Consider the following 21,353-nt stretch of genomic DNA (forward strand, 5'->3'; position numbering starts at 1 on the left):
CGATAACTGACCAGGTCTTCAAATTTTGTGATATGTCAGACAGTATTTCACTATAGGGGCATCCTCTTTCTGTATTTGGTGGGTATGGTGTACCCAAATGAAAATCTTAATAGGGCGAGTTCTCCCCACATAAAGGAGCAGGCAGTCACATTGAATAAAATAGATGATATTTGCAGAATTGCAATTTCTGAAGGCATTTCTTTTACATTGAGTTTGAGTATTGGGTGTTACCAAACCATTCCTGAGTGTAGTTTTACCCATATCACATTCATTACATGGAAAAACATAGGATGTTTTAAATGCATTAATCTAAAAATTGCTTAAAACATGTCTTCTATTTTCATGGCGTATAAAAATTGAGACAAATGATTAAAACACATGAGCGAAGTATAACGCTTTGCATTCCTGTCCAAACTGAAATGTAACTTGGAGCATTGAGTCACTGTACCACTCTGATGTGAGGGTCTCATTATAGTCGTCCTTTCACTTTCTTTGGTCCTGTGGTCTTTTGGAGACTTGTGCTTATACACTGACATGGACCCTCTCTCTGAGGTTTTTCTCTCTGCCTTGCTGCCTCGGCAGCCCCTCAACTGCACATTTTAGTGCTCTGGGGAGAGGGCTGAAGAAGAGTCTATGTACATTTCCAAGAAGGCCACATCTAGTGGCTTCAGGGACCGCATCTGTAAGATGTCTATCATGGATGACATCTGATCACGACTGACGTTTGCTATGATGACGGGCAGATGTCTCCTAGATTCCAGTGGACCTGGGCATGGAAGGTGGGGGAGCTTTGTGGGTCAATTAGGAAACTTTTTTTTTTTTTTTTAAAGGAAAGAGCAGTTTTTAAACTAGAACAAAGGGGAAAGCTGGCAGTTGCTCAGTAGTGCATGGTTCGTTGGAAGGTATCTATCTTTGAAGGATACTAATGAAGCAGGAGCATTAGGGCATCACAACAGAGATGTACCAATAAAAGCAAAAGTAGTCCATGTTCCTATAAGTAAAGAATCACCTGAGTTAAGATTCCAAATTATCCCTGTCAACTGAAAAGCAGGTTGTTAATACAAACCAAAAATATACTTTGAAATGTCTGTATGCCAATGCCAGACGTCTAAGTGAGATGGGAGAGACTTCATTTGTATCTCAGACCTGGTGGAAGGCTGAAAACCAATGGGATAGTGTCATACCAGGGTACAAAACATCACAATGATAGGGAAGGGGAACTTAGTGGGGGAGGGATGGCGCTTTGTCTGGGATGGCATAGAGTCCAACAGGATAAGGATCCTGCAAGAGACTAAATTTACTCCTGGGGGAATTCCACGCAAAAAAATTAAATTCTGCAAAACTGCACATTTGTCAAATACTAATTTTGCAATTATCATTCTGCAAATTTTAACATGCAAATTTTCTCTCATGCATATTCATTGTGAATATCCTGAAAACCCGACTGGCTGGTGGGCCCCCAGGACAGGGTTGGGGACCACTGACCTAGGGCATGCGTGCGCAGCCCCGTCCTTTACGTGCATCATGGTGGGAACCTCGGGGGCGTTCCCACCGCATGACGACATAGCTCTGGTATTTAATCTCCGCTCACGATTCCTTCTACGAGTTAGCAAGGAATTCTCCATGCTGATCTCTCCACATTACCAGACGCTTCCGCTCTGTGTACTCTCGCTCCAGGACGACTTAGGTACCCGCTCCATGGGGGCCTTGCCTCGCTCCTCCTTACCCTCTGGGGTTACCTCCTACCAACTAGGACACCTAAGGTACCCGCTCCTTGGGGCCCTTGTTCATCCGGGACCTCCGCTCCTCAGGGGTTCCCTTCTACTACAACTACCAGCATCAGAGTGAGTACTGCTGCTCCAGTTCTGTCTTTGCTTTGTCTCACCTCTCTCTTCATAGATCCTCGGCCTACCGCAGACCAATATCGGTTCTATTTGTTTCTCCATCTAAGCTTGGGTTCTTTGCCTACCCTGCTTCATGGACCACTACTGGACCCATCTCCCTCTTGGGACCTGGTGCGACTGGAACTGCTGTTTCCACCCTGCAACCTACAGACAGAACTTTGCCATCTGATTCCTCATCTCCTGGCTGGAATCATCACCTGTTCCTCAGGTCACCATCTACGTTGCAGTACAATAAAGCTAATTCTCTGTGTCCATCTCTGCCTTGAGCTAGCCTATCGCTGCAAGTCCCCCAGGGCCCCGCCCTGTGGGAGGTGCCATCTCTTACAGCAACCAAGGGCCCATGCTTCAATGTCCAAAATACAACAGATACCAGTTCCAGAGATGGTTTTCAAGGGTGATGAGTCAGATGAACTGAACCAAATCACTGTGAACCTGAAAGATGTAGTGGGCCAGATTGACAAACTAAAGAATAAGAAATCACTTGGCTCGAATGGTATGCACCCCAGGGTTCTGAAGTATCTAAAAAATGAAATTTCAGATCTATTAGTTAAGTTTACAAATTTATCATTAAAATCATCCATTGTACCTGAAGACTGGAGGATAGCTAATGTAACCCCAATATTTAAAAAGGGCTCCAGGAGCAATCTGGGAAACTATAGACCAGTGATCCTGACTTCAGTGCCAGGAATAATAGTGGAAACTAATCTTAAGATCAAAATCACAGAATATATAGAAAGATATGGTTTAATGGAACACAGTCAACATGGATTTACTCAAAGGAAGTTTTGCCTCACAAATCTGCTTCATTTTTTTTTATGTGGATAAAGGTGAACCGGTAGATGTAGTGTATTTGGATTTTCAGAAGGCGTTTGACAAAGTTCCTCTTAAGAGGCTTCTAAGAAAACTAAAAGGTCATGGGATAGGAGGCAATGTCCTTTTGTGGATTACAAACTGGTTAAAAGGAAACTGAGTAGGATTAAATGGTTGGCTTTCTCAGTAGAAAAGGGTAAACAGTGGAGTGCCTCAGGGATCTGTACTAGGACCCGTGCTTTTCGATAAATTTAGAAATGATCTGGCAAGGAATAGGATGAGTGAGGTAATCAAATTTGCAGATGATACAAAATTCAGAGTTGTTAAATCACAAGTGGATTGTGATAAATTGCAGGAGGACCTTGTGAGACTGGAAGCTTGAGTATCCAAATGGCAGATGAAACTTAATGTGGACAAGTGCAAGGTGATGCATATTGGGAAAAATAACCCATGCTGTAGTTACACGATGTTAGGTTCTATATTAGGAGCTACCACCCAGGAAAAAGATCTAGGAGTCATAGTGGATAATACATTGAAAATATCAGCTCAGTGTGTTGGGGCAATCAAAAAAGCAAATAGAATATTAGGAAGGGAATGGTGAATAAAACAGATATTGTCATAATGCCTCTGTATCACTCCATTGTGAGACCATACCCATGCGTACTGGTACAATTCTGGTCGCCACATCTCAAAAAAGATATAGTTGCACTGGAGAAGGTACAGAGAAGGGTGACCAAAATGATAAAGGGGATGGAACAGCTTCCCTATGAGGAAAGGCTAAAGAGGTTAGGGCTATTCAGCTTGGAGAAGAGACTGCTAAGGAGGAAATGATGGAGGTCTGAAAATCATGAGGTCTAGAACAGGTAAATGTGAATTGGTTATTTACTCTTTCGGATAATGGAAGGACTAGGGGGCACTCCATGAAATTAGCAAATAGTATATTCAAAACTAATCTGAGAAAATTCTTTTTCACTCGACACACAATTACATTCTGGAATTTGTTGCCCAGGGGATATGGTTAGTGTAGCTGGATTTAAAAAAGGTTTGGATAAGTTCTTGGAGGAGAAGTCCATACCCTCTCCCCCTTCCCCCCCCCCCCCTATAATCCCAATTTTAGGTCCCCACCTCTTTCTCAGCCCTATTGCATCTCATTCTTTATCCTGTATATATTATATAATATTGTTATCCGTTAAATATCCTATATATCTTTTTTTTATTACCTTGACTTTTCTTCATATTACGCTGTTCACCCAAGTTAAAATCATATATTCCATCATGTTTCCTGTCAGATGCCTCTGGCGTAATGTTTCTGTTCAATGTACACCAACGTGATATCTTCGATGAACACCGGTATATAAAAACTGTTAAACAAGTTGTCTTGGGGCATAGCCACTGCTATTACTGGCATCAGTAGCATGGGATCTACTTAGTGTTTGGGTACTTGAAGCCTGGGATTGGTCACTGTTGGAAACAGGATGCTGGGCTTAATGGTCCCTTGGTCTGACCCAGCATGGCAATTTCTTATGTTAAGCCTGGAACACTTTTTTTTTTTTTTTTTTTGAGACCTGTCTCTCTCTCTCCTCTTTGGTGAGGGGAAAGAGTTTAGTCAATCCTCCCTTCTTCTGGAATGGCGCCATGATTCCAAAGATCAGTGGATCCTGAAAAATATGGTGCATGTTAAGTTTGTCTCCCTCCTCTGACCTTGTGGACCTCAGTCTTCAGCTCAGACCTTTTTTAGTTGGCCCAACTGTAACTGAAAGTGGAGTCAATCCTTCAACAGAAAGCAGTCAACCCTACCACTCAGGATTGGGGCCAGGGATTATTTTTCAGGTATTTCCTTATTTCCCAAGAAGTCGTGGGGGGGTGTGGCCCCCAAGACTTAGTGCACTTGTGGAGACTGAATAAGTTGTTGGTGTGGAAGAGGTTCAAGGTAAATATCCTCTAGATTGTTCTCCCTTTCATTCAACTGATGGATTGGATGTGTATACTGGATCTGAAGGACACGTGTGCAGATATTCCCATTAATCCTCCCATTGGAAGTTTCTCAGGTTCTCCCCTTTGGCCCAGAGTGTGTTCATAAAATGCCTTGTAGTGGTGGCACAGCTTCATCGGCAGGGAATTGGGTGCTGATGGGTCCATCCCCATCAGTATTTAGTTTCTCAAGGACCATATGACTCCAAGCCATGTTTCCTGGTCAATTTTGCCAAGTCAAACCTGATTCCAGCTCAAAGAATTTAGTTCATAAGAGCCTGGATAGATTCACTTCAGGAAAAAGCATTTCATCCTGTCAAGATCGGTGCTGCTGAAGGGCCTGGTAAGGTGTCTATCAGGACAGAGCACCTATGATGGAGCCTTCAAAACCAATGTGATCAACTCTATCAGTCTTTAACCTACTAAATCTCTGTGCCCTCTAGGGTAAGAGCATCCCTTCCGTGGTGAATGCACTGTATATAGTGACTATCTACTGGTGTTTCTGCATGAGGTGGGAGAAATGTGGATCCAAGGATCATGGTCTTCAGTGGAGAGTCCTCTACAAATCAACCACCTGGAGCTGCGAGCCATCTGCTATGCTCTAAGGGTTTTCTCTCACGTTTGAGGAAAGGGAATAGTGATCTGGGTGGACAACCAAATGGCTATGTTCTACCTAAACAAGTAGGGTGGTACAAGCTCCTACACCTTCTGCCAGGAGGCACTCTGAATTTTGTCATGAACAGGGCATTACAGTGCTCCTCTCCAGGTGACCTACCTTCCTGATATCCAGAACATATTGTATGCTGGGCTTGATGGACCTTGATCTGACCCATTGTGGCACTTATGTTAACTGCATGAGTGGTACCTGAATCAAGGGATTGAAGACTTGTTCAAATGATCCATCTGGTTGCCTCACACAAAGGTAGAAATTCTGCTCATGCGTCTGTGCAGTTACATATCTGCTCCCAGTGCTTTTGTGCTAGAATGGAGTCTATTTTATGCATACCCACTGATTCCTTTAGGACATGCTAGGATCATAGCATCAGCCTGACCATGGCAAATGTGGTATCTTTAACTTGTCCATCTATCAGTTCAGTCTCTATTCTGTTGGGAATGTCTCACATTCATCACTCAGGAAAGAGGCAGCTTCTTCCAATGCTGGCTCTTACAGCATGGATGTTGAACATGTAGTAGTTTCTTCCATGCTCCATCACAAAGAGTGGGAGGATGTTCTGATTTTTGACAGACCTTCAACCAGAACATCCTGTGACTTAACTAGAAGTCTTCATCTTGGTGTAGAATCAACAAGCTGGACCAAGGAACTTGCTTTAGTTTCTATACTCTTTCAGTCTCAGGCCTTAGCACATCTTCAAAGTTCATCTTGGTGCTATTGTGACATGTTGCCAGCAGGTGGAAGGGGCTCTGACCGCTCTCCATCCCAGGGTATTGAGATTGAAAGGACTGTGGCATTCCAAGCCTTCAGTGTCTTGGGACCTCTGTAGTCCTAGCTCATCTCATGAAACCACTTTTCGATCTATAGAGTTGGGGAATTTGATTTATCTCCTGGAAAGTATTTCTCATGGCTGTAATTTCAGCATGAAAAGTAAGTGAACGGCAAGCTCTAGTTTCATATTCCATACTTGAGTTTTGTTTTGGTTTTTTTGTTTGTTTTTTCACAATAAGGTGGTTCTATGAACTCATTCCAAGTACTTCCTGAAAGTGGTATCTGCGTTTTTTCAAACTGCAAATAGCACAGTGGCTTGATTAATCTTCCCAAGACCCTGTGCGCACAAAGGAGAATGGGCTCTTCAGTCTTTGGACTGTAAAAGAGCCCTAACATAGTACCTAAAGAAGACTCTACCTCACCATTGAGCTTCTCAACAGTTTGTGTCATGTGATGCCAGTAGATCAGGAATAGCTTTTTTTCTTTTATATAAATCTGTGTTTTTTCCAGTACTTCAAAGCAGATTATGTTCAGGTACTTAACACCTAGATGCATCAAGCCCCGATGTCTCTTTGCAGGAGGAGTCCCACTATCCCAGGGGTGGTGTTTCTGTGATAGTTAGGGAAAGGGGGGCCCCACTAATATTGCTTCTGTATGGCGCGTTCTTTTGTCTCATGGCCAAACACCACAGGACAAAAATGCAGCTTGCGGCCTTTTACATGTGATGGCGGCCCCAACCTTAAGGGACAGCCATCCCTTAAAGGGCCACTGCCAAAAAAATATTGCTACGGTAAAAAGTTGAGTGGGGGTCAGTACTTGACCCCCTGTTCAACCCGGAGCCACCACTTAAGGTGGCCTTGACCCCCAAAAGGTGAAAAAATAGATTTCATACTGTGAGAGCCCCCCCCAACCCAGTCTTCAAAATCCAGCATGCCCCCCCCCAAAACAAAATATTACCGTGAAGATTTCCCACTCCAATAGGCACCCCAAAATTATTGGGAATATAGTGCTTCCCCTCTTTCTCCCCCTCCCCCCAAAGGTTTTCAGTGAAATCACTGTTTCAGTTGGCCAGCACCCCTTGACTCTTTAAGCTGCCATGATGGGACCCAAGGCACCCCCTTGCACCTGGTCCATGGGCAAGGTCCAGATATCGGACCTAGACTGTGTCCTAAGTCTGATCCATGGACCTTGCCCCACTTGCGTGACAGGGGCAAGGTCAGGTTGGTGCCATTTTGAAAAATGGCACCAACCTGGACCAGGTGCAAGGGGGTGCCCTGGGGCCCCATTGTGGGAGCTTATTCATGTTTTTAATGGATTCAGAAATGGGGTCCAGAGGTCCCACTGAGCCCCAGTGATTATATTGAATACCTTTGGGGAGGAGGGCACTATATGCCCAACAATTTCAGGGTGTTCGTGGGATGGGACGGAGGGAGGGAACTTTCACTGCACTATTTTCTATGGGAAGGGGGGGGGGGGGGAGAATCCTGGCTGAACCTTTTTGCTGTGGTCATTTTTGTAGAATTTGTATGGCCCTTTAAATATAATGTGGCAGCCTCAGGACCCGTGTTACACTTACTAATTTCCCAGATCGGCCGTGATAAAATATTTATATCATTGCCTATTAATGACCACCTTTGCATGCATTTGCATTATTCATTTATGCAAAGCAGGTCATTGTTATAGGGGAGGGAACTTGAAGAGGGTGATGCAAATTATCAGGTATATTGCCATGATAGTGTGCTATCGTGATATACGCTGTTGAACGGGCATTAGAGCACCATGACTTGATAAATCACCCAGTATGTTTGTACCTGAGGCAATGGAGGATGAAGCAACTACCCCAAGGTCACAAGGAGCAGCAGTGGGATTTGAACCCTGGGTTCCCTGGCAGTTACTCCAAACAAACTGTCCAATTGGCTAGCAAACTGTACAGTTCACTATTGTGTGTTGTCCAGTTTACAGATTAGACTGTCAAGGCTTATCAAGTGAAAGCCATGGCAACCTCAGTGACTTATTTCAGAGCTACTTCTGTTGAAGACATTTTGCAAAGCTGCTACAGGGTTGTCTGTTCACACCTTCATGTTCCTTACTGTCTGGACAGCATGCCCTGAGGTGACAGCTTTCTACAAGCAATTCAAGGTATCCTATTAACCTAATAGTCTATTCTCCACTTTGGTGGATCTGGGTTGCTTTAAGTGCTTCCATTCTGCAACCCTTAGCTTGGACTCCCCATGCATAATGGCTAATTCATGCCTACTTGTCAGCCGAGAGAGTAAATTTGCTTACCTGTATGCGGGATTCTCTATAGACAGGATGAATCAGCCATTCTTAATACACACTTGCCTCCCTGGAGAGTTGACTATCTTGCTAAAGTTTAAGCTCTGGAAGAGACTGAGAGGCTTATGAGCCAATGCATGGGAACTCCTGCGCATACTTTGAATAAAATTTTTTTAATTTTTTTTTTTAATGAGGACAAGCAGACCTCACACGTGTAACATCAGATGGAGCCCCAATGCAGAAAACTTATGTCAAGATTTCTAGAACTTTGACTGGGCACGCTGAGCATGCCCTATACCACGCATCCATACGGGGTCCCACTCAATCTTTTTTTCATGGAGCTGTAAGCCTCTGGGTACGAGTGAGTTCACTTTAGCTGTTTTGGCCTTGTGGAAAACTTTCCTCATGTTTTTCGTGGGTTTTTTCTTGTCGTTCCATCGCTAGGGCCCTCATGATGCCTCCCTGTAGTGTTCCTAGTTAGGGTTTTCGGCAATTCTGGCAAGTTTCCTTTAGTGGTCGATTCCCCCGTGCTGACTGGCCAGCAACACCAGCTGCCATCTATTTTGATTTTGTGGCCCTTTTGTTTTGTCCTGACATGGCCATGCCCAGTTTTTGGCAGTGCCTGAGGACCATGTCCATTACTGATTCTCATGAGATATGTGTCCTCTGCCTGGGGATATCGTATGATGTCTGGGGTTGCCGCTTATGCGCTCAAATGATACCGAAAGGAAGTCTGCTTCGACTCGACAAGATGGAATAGCTGTTTGGGTTGAAGTCTGAGCCGTCAGCATCGACAGACGCCGCACTATCGACGACAGCAGGACCATCTGTTCTGTTGGTGCCGTCGGCGGATAAGGGTACTGGAGACCACCCACTGTCTCTCTCCAGACAGAGGACATCTGGCTCCTCATCATTTGCCTCTGCACTCGGGGTAAAAACTGGGCCGAGCATTTAGGGAAGCCAAAGAAGCATCAGCACCAGTCTCAGTACAAGATGCATAGGCTTATGCCTCAATGCCCCCATGGTGAGGAATGCCAGTCCTCCACTGGTGCCGGAGATCCATGACTGTCTCCACTGATCCTGATGCCAGTCACCGATCCATCTCACAGGTCAGACGATCTGGCCACCTCTCCTCCCTCCCTCCCAGTCTGTCTTGGCATTGGCAACGCTCAAGGCGGAGCTGGAGCACAGAGTCCAGTGTCCAGCTGGCAATAGATCGGGTGCTGCAGGGCTTCCATCCTGTGGCACCAACGGCACCGGACCCGCTGCTCCCCTTCCTTGTACTGTTGCTGGAGAAGCTAAATGTGCTCATCGGTGCGTTATGACTCAGCTGGCGTCAGTACCTGGGACAGCATCTGTACATAGTTGGGCATCAGTGCTTCCCCCTAAGAATATGGTGGTCATTGCCGGTTCATCGAGGAGGAAACTCCACATGGGTCAGCAGAGGCGCCGAGGCTTGCAGCCCTCCATCTAGGTTTACCGGAGCCCGCACCTCTGGACAAAAGCTGAGCACCTAGGGCCCCATCCCCTGTAGCTTACAGTGAGGATGAGGACCCCTGGGGGTATGATGCTTTGGAGTCCCATCAGACCCTTCTCCTCCAGAGGAGCAAAGGGAGTCTCCACCGGAGGACATGAGCTTCACAGGGTTTGATAGCAGAAGCCATCCCATTTCATTTGTTAATGGAAGAGGATGCCAGGCACAAAATGGTTTGAAATCCTCCAGTCCATCGAGGAGATCATGGCAGGCCCAGTCCTTAGGAGCTGCTGCTGAGGATATGGGAAAATCCCCTCACAGTGCCTCCTGTTAAGAAGGCAGATGGGGTTTACCTCTTCCAGAAAGCTGCTGAATTCGATAAGCATCAGCTGCCCCCACCAGTCAGTGGTTGTCAAATCTGCTCTCGTAGGGCCAAGCATTCTCGGACTCATTCCTCAGCACCCCTGGGGAAGGACCACAGAGCAATGGATGCTCTTGAGAGGAAGGTGTTTCAAGGCGCCATGCTTATTGCCTTCATTGCTGCCTACCAGCTCTATATGAACTAATACTTGCAAGACATCTGGATGCAGGTGCCAGGAGGTGGCCAAGCAGCAGCAGGACACATGTCTCTGGTGCATATTTTGGACTGCAAGCGAGCCTTAGCCTTCTATCGGGAGGGGGCAGAAGCCCATTTACAGTCCACCCAATTTTTCTTTTCTTTTGATAGGAATAGGTTGGACGTTGTCGTTGCTAAACAGACACTATTCAATTGGCATTTCCTTCTGTTATGCCCAGGTGGGACTGTACCTTGGGGAGCATGTCAAGGCTCATTCTGTCAGAGCCATGGCAACATTGGTGGCCCACTTGCGAGCAGTTCCCATGGAGATCTGCAAGGCTGCAATGTGGTGTTCTCGCCACACGTTCACATCACACTATTCTCTAGATAGGGATGACCAACTCGAAGGTAGGTTTGACCAGTCTGTCCTTTGGAACCTGTTTGTGGTGTAGAACCCACCTCTCCCTGCCTAGCGTCCATTATTTGGGTTCAGGCTGTCTCCCCCCTCTGTTACCAACAGCACTGTTATGCCTGTTCGCACCTGGTTAGGTGCTTGTTGATCCCCTTTTGTGTTGGGGATCAACAAGCATCCTGCTTGTCCTTGGGGAAGAGAGTTGCTTACCTGTAACAGGTGTTCTCAGAGGACAGCAGGATGTTAGCCCTTGCCTGCCACCTCGCGGAGTTACGTTTTCTCCTATTTTGTTTTATTTATAATTCTATGTTTTAAAGACTGGCGAGGGACCCCCGCATGGATGTGTGGTATACGGTATGCTGAGCATGCTCATTGTGCATAGTCAAAGTTCTAGAAACTTTCACATAAGTTTTCCCAATGTCACCCATGTGTGAGGACTAACATCCTGCTGTCCTCGGAGGACACCTGTTACAGGTAAGCCACTCTGCTCTCTGTGCTCTGTATAGGTATTATTATTTAACTCATCCTACACAAAATGGCTAATTCATCCTGCTCTCTAGGGAACCCTTGGTGTACAGTTAAGTGAACTTGCTTTATTTGTATAAGCTGATAACAGTGATTCTCTCTCGTTCCAGCTTTAGTGATGAAGTTTCTTCTCTGCTGGATAGATGCTTTCCTGAGAAGAAGCCAGGTATGAAGAGTTGTTACATTTAGTGTGTCTATGTATGTGTGTCTAATCAGTAAGAATAACTTGGGTGTCTGTAATCTTCTCAGAGGAAATTACCAAGTATATGTTGGCAGTCTACGAACTGGGTTACTCGACACGGCCACCGTATTCACGCTTACGAGATATCCTCCTGCAGGGCCTCAAGGCCATTGGCAGTAAAGATGATGGCAAAATGGACTTCGCACAATTGGAAATGAATGGAGGCTTGCCGAACAAGAGAGAACGCAAGGTTTGTTTTCCGTTCGTTTCTTAAAACCACCTCTTCACAGTTCCTGTTCCCCGGATGTTGGTGGCGTTGAAGCCAGACTTTCATCAGCAAAGTGCAAACTCACACTCGCGCGCGCGCCATCAACCGGTGCTCTGTTCCTCTTTGCTGCTGCCGCCTCCCACCCAAGCAGTGATGACACAAAAGCAAATCTTTTTGCTTCTGCGAGTTTTGCAAGACTACTCTTCCTTTTTCACACATCCATAGAAGCAAGTCTTGCATTACTTCTTGGCTTAATCAGTTTTACAGAATTGGCCATGATTTTATACAAACTTTTTTTGGTTTGTAAAATTTGGGTAAAAGGACTGTTCAGCAAGCATGTTTGTAAAATGATAGCTGTGCAAAAAGAAAAAACCAAAACCCCAATTGTGTTTTGTTTTGTGCAACTTCTAGTTTTTAATCTAGTTTCAGCTTCTGAAAACTATTGGCTCTTGGGGGGGGGGGGGGAAAAAGAACAAATTAAGCTTAGCACTGCTGAACTTATTCTGATTAGAATTCCACACAGCCATAATATTAAGGCATTTAAAGTATAATATACAGAAGCAATAGCTGAGAAGGAGATTTCGTGGCCCCATTTTTTGTTTTGGGGTACAGTAAACAGGGTTGTCAAAAGATAGGTGTTTACACTCCGCCCCCCCCCCTTAATTTCCTAAAGGGTAAAAACATGGTAAAGAATTCATATTGATACACAAGAGGTGACTCAGGAATATAAACACTGGTGAAAGAGCTAAAAAAAAAAAAAAGCAGGCTGGTTATGATGGAGAAACATTTCCTAGTTCTTTAATAGCAGGGCTTAATGTTTGCTATTGGAAACGGTAATCTCCTTGGCAATATATGTGTACATTTTATTCTATTCCTCCCGCCCCGGTGGCCAGGGATGGATTGAACCGGAAGCGAATGGGCTTCTTCCCTTAAGGGCCGATGTGATAAGCTGACCACGGTGCAATTTGTTTTACTCCTGTGCTTAGGGTGTTTTTGTTGTTTTTGTTTGCGCAAACCTGTCCTTGGTATGTAATGGTGTTTAGCACCAAATTAAACGTGCGGGGAGAAAGAGTTAGTCTGCTCGTAGGTAAGTGAAGGTATTAACTATTACTGGGTAATGTAGGGAGCCAGTTTAGCATGCCTTTGTCCTTGGTCAGGGCAGGAGTAAAAATTACATTTCTGGTGGCCCTAGAACAGCGGTTCTCAACCTGTGGGTCGCGACCCCGGCGGGGGTCGAACGCCCAAAACACAGGGGTCGCCTAAAGCAGGGGTCCCCAACCACCGGTCCGCGGACCGGGACCGGGCCGTGGGAGTTTTTTGCCGGTCCGCGGCGCCGCCAAGCACCGGCAGGTGTGTCGCGCGCTCCCGGTCTCTCCCGCTGCCGTTGCCGCCGGGCTGTCAGCACATTCAAGCCCAGCGGGAACGGCAGCGGCGCTAGAAGAAGCTGTGCACCCGTGGCTGGGCCTTTTCTTCTTCCTGCGCCTGCCCCCCCCCTCCCGTGACCCGGAACAGGAAGTGAATCGCGGTGCGCGGGAAGGAGAGAGAGCCGCGCCACGCAAAAAAGTAGCAGCAGCGGCTGCAGCATCGGTCCTCGAGCAATAGAAGTAGCCGGTAATGGAGAAAGGAGACAGCAGCATGAGCCTCCCGCGGCCGATGGGATTCTTCTTTCTTGGCCAGCGGAGGCTGCTGCAGCTCCCATTTGTGCTCGGGGGAGAAGAGGAAGTGAGTGAGAGAAAGAGAGAGAAGCAGCCAGCCAGCCTGTGTGTGATTGACTGGTCAGAGAGCTGATGTGTGTGTGTATGTGAGAGACAATGAAAGTGATTGCTCAGGGAGATGACTGATGTGTATGTGAGAGTGTGAGACATTAGTCAGGGAGGTGACTGATGTGTGTGTGTGTGAGAGAGAGAAAAAGCATGGAAGTGAGAAGTCTGGGTATGTGAGAAAGCATGGGCGTAAGAAGCCTGGTGTTGTGGGGGTGAAAGAAAGCATGGGAGAGAGAAACCTGGGTGAGTGTGCATGCATGAGAGAGAGAGACTGCTTGGTAAGGTGATGGTGCGTGTGAGAGAAAAAGACTGGTGTGTGTGTGTGTGAATATGAGAGAATGTGATTCAGGGAATGAGAAGCCTGTGCACGTGGAGAGTGAGCATGGAAATGAGAGAGACTGGGGTGTGTGTAACAGAGAGAAAGTGATTATGGGAATGAGAAGCCTGTGCATGTGGAGAGAACAAGCATGGGAGTGAGAGACTGGTGAGTGAGTGAGTGTGTGTGTGAGAGAGAGAGAGAGACAGAGAAAGTGATTATGAGAGTGAGAAGCCCATATATGTAAGTAGAACACGGGAGTGGGAAGCCTGTGTGTGTGTGTGTGTGTATGGCATGAGAGAAACTGTTCAGGAAGGTGACTGGTGTGTGTGTGCCAAAGACTGTTTGGGAGATGATTGGTGTGTGAGAGACAGAAACTGGTCATGGGGGCATGACTGGTATGGTGTGTGTGTGTGTGAGAGACATGGGCACTAAGGAAGAGGACCATAAGTATAGAGCTTAGCTTCTACTGCTGCTTCTGGTGAGTGCCACGGCCTGCAGGGAAGGGGAGTAGGAGAGCTGCTGGAGGGGGTAAGTAAAGGTGGCTTTTTAAGTTTATTTTTCTTGACTGCCATTTTAATTGTGTGATGTCTGCTTTTTTGAAATATTTTATTGGTGTTTGGAGAATGTTTAATAGTTTTTATGAGTTTTTAATTGTTGGATGTTCATAGCTGTTTTGAAACATTTATTCTGCTTATTAGTATAGTTTTACAATTATTTCTGTGTGGGGATCTATAGCTGCTTGCTAGTTCTGTTTTCCTAATAAGAGGTGTATTGGTTTTTAGGACCTGATTTAATATTTGTAGTGTTGCCTTTTCATAGATAGGGTTGCTCCTGTTTGAGTGTATTCCATAATACAGGTGTAACTGTGTGCGGATTAGTTTGTGCATTACTACAGATCCTGGGAGTATGTTAGGTCGGTTCTGTGTCTGTTACAGAGATGAGATATTTTGCTAGCATGTAAGCGTTTGTATCGGTCTTATTTGTTGTGTTTTCTCAGAGGACATGCATTGGTGGTAAACTGCTGTCTTTTCATAAGTAGGGCTATTGAGCCTGGAAATAGAAGGAGTTTGAGTTGCTGTTACTGAGATGTCACTAGAACCAGAATATCTTTTTTGTAGGGTGAGTTGTATGGGGAATGTCATAATTCTGCTTTACATCCATTATTGTGGGTCAGGGGGGTTCCTGTGGATACAAACTGTACTTTTACATCTAGCCCCGTGACGATCATGGGTCAGTGTGCCATGCATGTGAGAACCTATGGTGAGTTGAGTTACATTCACATTATAAATGTCATAATTAAATAAGTGTGCACTAAAATCCAACCCCATCCATAACCCCGCCCCCATATGACCAAAGCCCTGCCCTCACCCCACCCTCACGGGGCGAGGGCGGGGCGAGGGGTCACCGCAACATGAGGAACTGTATTGCGGGGTCACGGCATTAGAAAGGTTGAGAACCACTGCCCTAGAAGAAAGAGAGAAGAATTCCAACAGATCTGTAAAGCACAGCCAGAGGGAGCAGGAGCAGACCCATCTCATTTTCACTTCCTGAGGGGCTGATATAACAAAACTCGCTCTAAAGTTAGGTACATTTTAGCGTGGGTTTTGCTTAACGTGTGTGATTAAAAATAGGAGTCCCCATGGGATGCAGTAAGCTAATGTCATGCAAATGGAACGGGAGTAAAAAAAGAAAAAAAAAATCCACGATAAAACAGGAGGTAAAACTTGACAAAAGCATCATAGAGACAGAAAGCAGTGCAGTACTCCCTATTGGTTGAAAAATGTGACCTTAGGTGACCTGATGTGATTGATGGCACAGTGCCGTCAATCAGGTTTCCTGAACATAGTTGCTGGGAATTGCATGGCTGCACATTATCCAGTTAAAATTGGTGTAGATTTTATCTGCTCCAAGGCTTAAATTCTTTTTGTAAATGTTTTTTAATTGCTTGATATAGTCAGTAAGTGGGAAATGTAATACAGAAAAGTTATTACTTAAAGATGAGGAGATTTTTTGATATTTTCAGCAGAATTTCCCTAGAAGTACATTGTAAGAGTGTCTCTTCCACCCTCTCCCCCCTACTCCCCAGCCAGTCTCCTTTCAGGTTGCCCTCTCAGGCCCCAACTCCTCCACCTACCACTGTCTCTCCCCTCCCACTCTAGGCTCAACCCCTTCCACTTTGTCTCCACTGCCAGAGTTTGACCCCCCCCCCTCTGTCAGTACTGCCCCTCACACAGGCTCCCTCTTTCTGTCACCCTGTCCTACACACAGTCGCTCTCACTCTCTCTCTCTCTCTCTCTCTCTCAAGACAGGATGCTGGGCTTGATGGACCTTTGGTCTGACCCAGCATGGCAGTTTCTTAGGTTCTTGCAAAAATATTCCAGGGAGATGGAACATCCTCGTGGAGGCTAAAATGGTAATGGACTTCAAGAAAGCAAAATACAAACACAAGAAATGTTTAGTTGTGTAAAAATGAAGAGCTAATGCAAGGATAGTCCAGTGGCATTGGGGTGGACAGAAGTAATGACAAAGCTTAATATGAATGTTAGAAGCGCTAGCAGAAAATTCAGACAGCCCTGCATGCGGGTCCGTCTTGACAGGTTGCTATAAAAATTAACTAGCAGCTGGGTCTGTGGCAGACTAGAAATACAGTAATAATTAGAATTTGTAGAGAAACACAGGTGCTGTTATTGCCAGGTCTATCTGGCAGACTACATACTCCTTGTGTCAGCTGGGTCAGTGCAGCACATTGGTAGTGATCTGGTAGTGGCCAGAAATGCCACAGGGTTTTATAGGCCAGATGTTCGGGCATTGGCCATATTAGTAACTTGGACAGAAAGGTTGAGCAGACTGGATGTGCCTATTGGTCTTTCTGCCATCATCCATTATATAGCTAAAATGGACGACAGCAGAAAGAACAGGTCCAGCTGTTCTGTCCATACTGCCAGGGGAATACCACAGATACCAGAGAGATATGGCCTGCAAGATCTCTTGATTTCCAGGATGGGCCTTTTTTTTTTTTTTTTCTTTTTTTCCTTGTAGGATCCCGTCTTAGTTTCCTCAGCATTCCACCTTTCTCATGTGTAACCACAAAGCTTTGTAATAAACTAAATAGCACAGTTGTCCAAATTCAAACTTGTGTAGCCTACCAGACAGACCAACTAGGACTTTTAGTTAAAAAGGGGAATTGGATTCAGACAGCCAATGCTGGGCGCTGACTTTACGATCTGGGATACTGATACACAGACATTAGAGGAAAAAAAAACACAAGACTGCTTCTATGGCCAAGTCCAAATTCGGTATTGTCTGAATTATCAAGAAGGCTACTCGCCCTATAAAAATGTTGCTAGCAGTAATTTTGTTATGGGTTTGACAGTTGCTTGGTTTTGACTATTACTACCCTTGGCACAGGGCAGCAGTTACTACCATAAACTTGCTGGGCAGACTGGATGTGTCTTTTTCTGCTGTTGTAGTCCTTGCAGCCTGCCAGACAAACCCAGCTGTTAGCTGATTTCTACCATTAATAACCTCCAGATAACTGCGTAGTTGCCTGTATTTCTTCTAGGACGTCTAACTTTTCATATGAACTACTTTGCTATTCATTTGGGCAGCCTCAGCACTTGTTGAACCAGGCGCGTTACTGCGCCATAAACACTTAACATGTGCCATTAGATTACACTTTCTCCTATTCACTTTTTTTTTAAAGCAGTAAAGGATTCTCTGTGATTATACCATGTACTCTTAAACTGTGTCACTGTTAGCCTCCACCATCCACTCTGGGAGGGTGTTCCGTGTGTCTACTAACTTAAAATGAAAAAAGTATTTCCTGATGCTTCTCAGTCTTTGCCCTTGAAATTTCATATCATGTCCCCTTGTTCTAAAACTTTTTTCCTTGAAACAGGTTTTGCTGCTTGTGCTTTAATACCTTTCAGATATGTCTATTATATTTCCCAGACTCCTGAGGATATAAATGTTTAGTTTTTGTAAATCGTATCTCATAGGGCTTCTGATTCAGATGCATCATCATTTTAGTAGCCTTTCTCTGGATGCCTTCCATGCTGTGTATATCCTTCTAGAGGTAACAGTTCAGAAATGAACACACCACACTTGAGTTCTAGCTAGTGACCTGCACAACAGCATGATCAAAACCACTTTTCTTGTAGTTATACATCGCAGAAAGATTAAATGATTTCTTTGCTTCGGTGTTTACTGAAGAGGATGTTGGGGAGGGACCCGTAATGGAGAAGGTTTTCATGGGTAATGATTCAGATGGACTGAATCAAATCACGGTGAACCTAGAAGACGTGGTAGACCTGATTGACAAACTGAAGTGTAGTAAATCACCTGGACCGGATGGTATACACCCCAGAGTTCTGAAGGAACTAAAAAATATTTCAGATCTATCAGTAAAAATTTGTAACCTATCAATAAAATCATCCATTGTACCTGAAGACTGGAGGGTGGCTAATGTAACCCCAATATTTAAAAAGGGCTCCAGGGATGATCTGGGAAACAGCTCTGACTTCAGTGCCAGGAAAAATAGTGGAAAGTGTTCTAAAGATCAAAATCACAGAACATATAGAAAGACATGGTTTAATGGAACAAAGTCAGCGTGGCTTTACTGAAGGAAAATCTTGCCTCACCAATGTGCTTCACTTTTTTGAAGGGGTTAATACCTATGTAGATATAGGTGAACCAGTGGATGTAGTGTATCTGGATTTTCAGAAGGCATTTGAAAAAGTTCCTCATGAGAGGCTTCTAAGAAAAGCAAAAAGTCAGGTGATAGGTGGCAATGTCCTTTTCGTGGATTACAAACTGGTTAAAAGACAGGAAACAGAGTGGGATTAAATTGCAATTCTCTCAGTGGAAAAGGTATACAGTGGAGTGCCTCAAGGATCTGTACTAGGACCTGTGCTTTTCAATATATTTATAAATAATCTGGAAAGGAATAAGACAGGTGAGGTAATCAAATTTGTAGATGAAACAAAATTATTCATAGTAGTTAATTCACAAATGGATTGTGATAAATTGCAGGAGGCTGGAAAATTGGGCATCCAAATGGCAGATGAAATTTAATGTGGATAAGTGCAAGGTGATACATGTAGGGAAAAATAACCCATGCTATAGTTACACAATGTTAGGTTCCATATTAGGAGCTACTGCCCAGGAAAGAGATCTAGGCGTCATAGTGGATAAACTTTGAAATTGTTGGCTCAGTGTGCTGCAGCAGTCAAAAAAGCAAACGGGAATTATTAGGAAGGGAATGGTGAATAAAACTGAGGATGTCATAATGCCTCTGTATCTCTCCATGGTGAGACCACACCTTGAATACTGTGTGCAATTCTGGTCGCCACATCTCAAAGATATAGGTGCACCTGGAGAAGGTACAGAGAAGGGCGATCAAAATAAAGGGGATGGAACTGATCCCCAATGAGGATAGACTAAAGAGGTTAGGGCTGTTCAGCTTGGAGGAGAGGGCGGGGGGGGGGGGGATTATGATAGAGATCTTTAAAATCATGAGAGGTCTAGAATGGGTAAATGTGAATCGGTTATTTACTCTTTCGGATAATAGAAGGATTAGAGGGCACTCCATGACATTAGCATGTAGCACCTTTAAAACTAATCGGAGAAAATTATTTTTCACTCCACACACAATTAAACTCTGGAATTTATTGCCAGGGATGTGGTTAGTGCAGTTAGTGTAGCTGGGTTTAAAAAAGTTTGGATAAGTTCTTGGAGGAGAAGTCCATTACTTGCTATTAATCAAGAAAATAGCCACTGCTATTACTAGCATCAGTTGCATGGGATATACTTAGTTTTTGGGTACTTGCAGGTACTTGTAGCCTGGATTTGGCCACTGTTGGAAACAGGATGCTGGGCTTGATGGACCCTTGGTCTGACCCAGTATGGCAATTTTCTTATGTTCTTATTTCATCGTACCCAAGAAGGGTGGGTTCCTTTTGTCCTATCCTGGCCTTCGCGTGTCAATAGACACCTATGGGTAATTCATTTCTGCATGGAAACTCTGCGCTCCGTGATAATGGCCATACAACTGGGAGAGTTCTTAACCTTCTTGGACCTCTCTGAGGCCTACCTTTATATTCCAATCCAGCAAGAACATCAGCGTTTCTTACGCTTTGCGGTACTGGGCTGCTATTATCGGTTCTGAGCACTGCCCTTCGGCCTGGCCACCGCCCCAGAACATTTTCCAAGATTATGGTGGTCATAGCAGCAGCACTGAGGAAAGAGGGCATCCTGGTGCACCTGTACTTGGACGACTGGTTGATCCAGGCAAAGTTTTATGGGAAGATTCTCCAGGTGACCAGCAGGGTGACATCCCTGCTTCAGGAGCTTGGTTGGGTTGTAAATATGGACAAGAGGAGCCTTATGCCCTCCCAGTCCTTGGAATATCTGGGAGTCCAGTTCGACACCAAGCAGGGCAAGGTCTTCCTCCCGCCTTTGCAGGTAAGGAAGTTGATATCCCAAGTGTGTCGGTTGACTAGCACGATTTGCCCCAAGGTATGGAGCTATTTTCAGGTCCTCAGTTTGATGGCGTCAACCCCGGAGGTAGTACCGTGGACGAGGGCACTCATGCGGCCACTTCAACACTCTCTGCTGTCACGTTGGAACTCGCTGGCTCAAGCCTGTTCGATTTGCGTCCACTTATCGATGGAAGTATGTTCTCTGCTCCAGTGGTGGCTTCAGGAAGCTGGACAAGGGTGTAAACCTATCCCTGCCGAACTGGCTGGTCCTTGCGACAGACGCGAGCTTCCAGGGTTGGGAGCTCATTATCAGGAACTGATGGCCCAGGAGCATTGGACCAAGGAAGAAGCGCTCTGGAACATAAACCGCCTGAAAGCTCGGGCGGTCAGATTGGAGTGTCTACAGTTCAGCCACTTACTCCAGGGTCAGGCAGTCCACGTGATGTCTGACAACTCAATGACTGTAGCCTGCATCAACTGCCAGGGAGGAACCAGGAGCTAGCAAGTGTCTCTGGAGATAGATCTCCTCCTTATGGAATGAGTGGAATTGAATCTACAGATGATCTCTGCCTCCCACATTGCAGGAAAAGACAACATCAGAGCAGACTTTCTAAGCAGGGAGAGCCTGGATACAGGAGAATGAGCGGCATCGGCCAGAGCCTTTCAGTTGCTGATAGATCACTGGGGCCTCCCATCCATCGACATGCTGGCTGCATCTCACAATTCGAAGGTTTCCTGATTCTTCAGTCACAGAAGAGTTCAGCGATCCCTGGGGATTGACACCCTTGTTCAGACCTGGCCAGAAGAGGACTTACTCCATGTCTTCTCTCTGTGGCCCCTGATGGGCAGGGTTATTTACAGGATCGAGCACCACAGGGGATTAGTCCTTCTAGTGACTCTGGATTGGCCCAGGTACCTATGGTATGTAGACATATGGAGACTTCAGGTGGAGACCTTCCTGTGCCTCCCA

General features: G+C 45.4%; 1 protein-coding gene across 3 annotated transcripts in view; it reads left to right on the plus strand.

The window, feature by feature from the left end:
* The window catches only part of VRK1 (VRK serine/threonine kinase 1), a 125,095-nt gene that overhangs the window by 76,651 nt on the left and 27,091 nt on the right, over window positions 1–21,353 (plus strand). For all 3 annotated transcript variants that reach the window (XM_029597908.1, XM_029597909.1, XM_029597907.1), the window contains exons 10-11: window positions 11,484–11,539; window positions 11,623–11,804. In XM_029597908.1, the coding sequence (XP_029453768.1) occupies window positions 11,484–11,539; window positions 11,623–11,804 (238 nt within the window). The remainder of the gene's footprint in view (window positions 1–11,483; window positions 11,540–11,622; window positions 11,805–21,353) is intronic.

This window comes from Rhinatrema bivittatum, chromosome 4 (assembly GCF_901001135.1).
Source record: "Rhinatrema bivittatum chromosome 4, aRhiBiv1.1, whole genome shotgun sequence".
In the NCBI taxonomy this organism is placed as follows: Eukaryota; Metazoa; Chordata; class Amphibia; order Gymnophiona; family Rhinatrematidae; genus Rhinatrema; species Rhinatrema bivittatum.